This window comes from Myxocyprinus asiaticus, chromosome 32, assembly GCF_019703515.2.
Source record: "Myxocyprinus asiaticus isolate MX2 ecotype Aquarium Trade chromosome 32, UBuf_Myxa_2, whole genome shotgun sequence".
In the NCBI taxonomy this organism is placed as follows: Eukaryota; Metazoa; Chordata; class Actinopteri; order Cypriniformes; family Catostomidae; genus Myxocyprinus; species Myxocyprinus asiaticus.
In genome coordinates this window covers 44,569,608-44,574,692 of record NC_059375.1, presented here as the reverse complement: position 1 = coordinate 44,574,692, position 5,085 = coordinate 44,569,608, and the positions used below count along the sequence as shown (strand labels likewise).

General features: G+C 39.8%; 1 protein-coding gene across 2 annotated transcripts in view; it reads right to left on the bottom strand.

Moving 5' to 3' along the window:
• Positions 1-239: 239 nt before the first annotated feature.
• LOC127423526 (ornithine aminotransferase, mitochondrial-like) overlaps positions 240-5,085 on the bottom strand; it is a 9,716-nt gene continuing 4,870 nt past the window's right edge. For both annotated transcript variants that reach the window (XM_051667911.1, XM_051667909.1), the window contains exons 5-10: positions 4,636-4,763; positions 4,068-4,190; positions 1,908-2,036; positions 1,564-1,677; positions 1,342-1,486; positions 240-1,223 (exon numbers count right to left, since the gene is read on the bottom strand). In XM_051667911.1, the coding sequence (XP_051523871.1) occupies positions 1,063-1,223; positions 1,342-1,486; positions 1,564-1,677; positions 1,908-2,036; positions 4,068-4,190; positions 4,636-4,763 (800 nt within the window). In that variant the 3' untranslated portion in view covers positions 240-1,062. The remainder of the gene's footprint in view (positions 1,224-1,341; positions 1,487-1,563; positions 1,678-1,907; positions 2,037-4,067; positions 4,191-4,635; positions 4,764-5,085) is intronic.

The window sequence follows — 5,085 nt, the reverse complement described above, 5'->3', positions numbered from 1 at the left end:
GAAAGGATATCAGTATGTAAGAGGTTAGAAGAACGTTAATAAGACGTTAGTGGAACGTTCTTCAAACCTGCAGGGAATGTTCTATTTCCATAAAGAAAACTTTCCTGGTGAACTAAGAGAGCACGTAAAAATGTTAGCTGGGCAAGACAGTGTGCACCCTAAACAGACAAAATAACGAAATAAACCTGTCTGATCTCTGTCTGTCTGTTGCCTTTATATAGAATAACACAAATCTAAAAATAACGATCATGAAAGTGAATGCATCATGTTTATTCAGTGTGTGTGATGTCATCGAGTGGACAGTACAGCACAAGATCATCTTGCTCTGATAACCATCAAACGTACGAAGGCCAAATGTCAAAGTAAATAATGATACAATCAATGTTTACATGTTTATCTAATCAAACTGTCAAAAGAATTTCACAAAGTCTGTCAGTAGACTGAACATTTATTTGACAACAAACGTCAAATATCATCTGTGATGTGTGAGCAAACACACACACACACACACACACACACACACACTCATTTAACATTCATGAATCATTTTACAGAACATTTGTCAAATGAGAAAAACATAAACACACAATCCTCAACATGACAAACTCTCTCATCGTCTGCGAATGTCTTCAGTCTCTCCTCAACGATGTTTCACCCTTTGTTTCAAAATGGGTGGAGTTGTCTTTAAAATATAATTTAAAATAATAGTAAATATACGCAGCAGAATTTGTTTGAAAAGCGCAAACATTACACACAATACAATTTTAATCATGTCTAGGTTGTAAAACACACGACTGCTGTTAAAGTGCATCAAATAATATTACATTTCTGGAAAAACGAGAATTTAAAATATTTGTTTAAAATATGACTTCATTATTTTTCCTTTGAAGAAAATGAACTGTAAACGTCACAGAATTTCCCTTCACAAACATGTAACTGTTTATAACTATATTTCAGCAGAGAAATGTCACTAATACAAATAATGACAATAACTTTCACAAGAGTGTGTGTGTAATGTAACATGTTCATGGCTTTATGAACTAACACACTGCAGCAGTTACTTCAGAACGACATGATGGTTCTGCTGATGATGTCAACACACTCTCTGATCTCGTCTTCTTTTATCACGAGGGGCGGGGCAAATCTGATGATGTCACCATGAGTAGGCTTGGCCAGCAGCCCGTTGTCACGTAGACGCAGACACACCTTCCAAGCGTCATAATCTGTGAGAGTTCAGAAGATTACAAGCGGATGATACTGTGAGTGGCTTTACAGTCACTAAGAATGAAGCAGCAGATCATCTACATGAACTGAAACTGTGAAGCCAACAGTGACACAAACCTTTAGTCTCTTTGATGACGATGGCGTTCAGGAGTCCTTTCCCTCTCACGACGCTCACAACCTCTCGCGGCAGTTTGTTGAGTTCCGCTCGGAGGATCTGACCCATCCGCTCTGCGTTCTCCGCCAGATTCTCTTCCTCCAGAACCTGAAGAGTCCCGACACACAACAAGTGTTCATTCAGGACACACTTGAACTCACAGTGACAGAAACACACACACTGACCTCCAGGGCGGCGACAGCGACTCTGCAGGCGAGAGGGTTTCCTCCGTATGTTGATCCGTGTTCTCCTGGTTTAATGGTCAACATCACTTCATCATCACACAACACAGCAGATACCTGAAACACACACACACACACACACACACACACACCAGTCAATCACTAATACAGTGACAGCTGTTGAACAGCAACTTGCGATCCGTCCTCACTATTTAAAAAAATAGTTTTCATTAAAAAAGATCAGCCAAATCATGTTTCGCTTTAAATCTGATCATGTCAACAGGTTTGTGCGGAGGTTGTGGGGGGTTATGGTAAATATTATGTGCGTGTGTGTGTAGTGTACTCACAGGATACACTCCTCCTGATAGAGCTTTTCCCAGCACCACTATATCAGGTCTTACAGCTTCATGATCAACAGCCAGACGACGACCTGTACGAGCCAAACCCGTCTGAACCTCGTCAGCAATGAACAGAACCTGCAACACACACAAACACACAGACACAGACGCACACACACGCGTGCACGCGCGCACACACACACACACACAGACAGACACACACACACACACACACACACATGCACACACACGCACAGACGCACAGACAGACACACACAGACGCACACACATGCACAGACACGCACGCACACACGCACAGACAGACACAGATGCACACACAGACGCACACACACACACACACAGACGCACACACACACACACAGACGCACACAGACGCGCACACACACACAGACGCACACAGATGCACACACAGACGCACACACACACAGACGCACACACAGACAGACACACATACACACACACACACATACACACACACACACACACAGACGCACACACATGCACAGACACGCACGCACACGCACACACACACACACACACGCAGACGCACACACACACACACACACACAGACGCACACACACACACACACACGCAGACGCACACAGACGCGCACACACACACAGACAGACACAGATGCACACACAGATGCACACACACACACACAGACGCACACACAGAATAAATTGAGTTCACTTTCAAATAGGGTTGGGCAATATATTAAGGATATTAAATTCAATCAGTTTTCTGCACTTTTTATTTGTCTCCTATGTTTCCTAGAGAGTGCATCATTAAAGTGATGTCACAATCCTTCCCAATAAATCAAAATAACATCAAAATCATAATTCTGACATTTGTGATTAATAAACCGCAGGTGTACATTGACGTGTCCATAAATAAGCTCTTATAATAAATCTCGGACTGATTGATGAATTCAGTTGGAAAATAGATTGCTGTGAACTGTAGGCCAATGATTGACTTATGTTCAGTAATCTGCAAATAAACAATAAATTGGATTATAAAGGTAATTTTGTATTGTCCTCTGCTCCAATAATGTATTTTCATTATCTGAATTATAATTTTTTATTATATACACATTTTATTATTTCAATATAAATATTTATAATTATTTAATCATTCAACTGCGTTCCAAAAAAACTAAAGTGAGTGTAATTGTAGTACAAATATTAAATGAAAACGATTCAATATTCTTCCTTGTGTTCATTTATCTTTAATAGCTGTTTGGATGAAATAAAAATCATTTTTATGAGCAAACACATAATCATTGAGATATACTGAATTTCATCAATAGATATATAGATATCATTTCTGTTGCCATATCATCCAGCTTTAATCTCAACTACAGCTGTCAATCAATTAAACTTTTTTAATCAAATGAATTATGTGATGTGATGATTAATTAATCACATTAATTGCTTAATCAATATTTATTTAGAAAAAGAATGTAATATATCATTTCAATAATTATAAATATATTCATTCAGATCATTCAAATACATCATTGTGACAGAGAGCATTGATTAGACAACACAAAAATCGATATTTAGTTTGTTTAATTTCTTTATTATTGAACATAAGTGTGTTATTAATTAAGTTCTGCAATCTCTCACAGGACGCGCTCCATCTGCGATATTTAAAACATTTATGTCTTGTGCTATAAACAGTGTGTTTGAGGACAACATGTCAAGTTAAAAGTTGTTTGAAACTTTAAAATCGTGTCTAAAGATCGCTGCATTTAACTGTGTTCTGTACAGCTGTCTTCAAACACAAGTGTGTCATCTGTGACATGAGCTTTATTCATTTTGTGCTGTCAGGTCTCATTGGTTTGACAAACTGTGTGTGTTGTGTCTGTGTGTGTCTGTGTGTGTGTGTGTGTGTCTGTGTATGTGTGTTGTGTCTGTGTCTGTGTGTGTTGTGTCTGTGTATGTGTGTGTGTGTGTGTTGTGTCTGTGTATGTGTGTGTGTGTGTGTTGTGTCTGTTTATGTGTGTTGTGTCTGTGTGTATGTGTTGTGTCTGTGTGTGTGTATGTGTCTGTATGTGTATGTGTGTGTGTGTGCTGTGTCTGTGTGTGTGAACGTGTGTTGTGTCTGTGTATGTGTGTGTGTTTGTATGTGACTGTAGTACCTACACTGTGTTTAGTACAGAGTTCTCTGACTTTGGTGAGGTAACCTGGATCAGGAACCACGACACCCGCCTCACCCTGAATGGGCTCCACCATGAATGCTGCCACATTCGGATCCTGCAACGCTTTCTGCACGTGCACACACACACACACACACACACATACACATACAAACACAGACACACACACATACAAACACAGACACACACACATACAAACACAGACACAGACACACACACACACACACACACGTACAAACACAGACACACACACACACACACACACAAACACACACACAGACACACACAAACACACACACAGACACACACACGTACAAACACAGAGAGAGACACACACACACACACACGTACAAACACAGACACAGACACACACACACACACGTACAAACACACACACAGACACAGACAGACACGCATACACACACACACACACACACACACGAGTCAGTTTACAGTATTACATCAGTGTGAGTCTGACATGATGAAAGTGGTTCAGCTGGTTAAATAAGTGACTCTGCAGGTTAAGCCATGAACAGTGTGTGTGATGTGTGTACCTCCAATGCAGGTATGTCATTATATGGGACGAGCTCAAATCCAGGCATGAACGGGCCGAACCCTTCGTAACTGCTGGGGTCCGTTGAGCTGGAGATCGCCGCCATTGTTCGACCCCAGAAGTTCCCAGCTGCAGGAGCGAGAACACATAATATTAATATTAAACAACTACAAATCTTATTTGCATAACACATTTCATACATCAAGTGCAGTTCAAAGTGCTTTACAGAATCAGAAATAAACTGCATTAAAATAAAGAATGATTATAAATACAGTTGGTATTGAATTCTGATCAGTTGATCTGGTTATCGTATTTAAAGCTTTATTATATCCTTTCAGTGTTTAAGCTCAAAGTAACCCTTTCAAGTGTTTTTAATAAGGAAACTGTAGAACATTTTACCAAACAATTTGGGCAAATTAGCTTCAGAAAAAGTGACTTTAGTAGTTTGCAT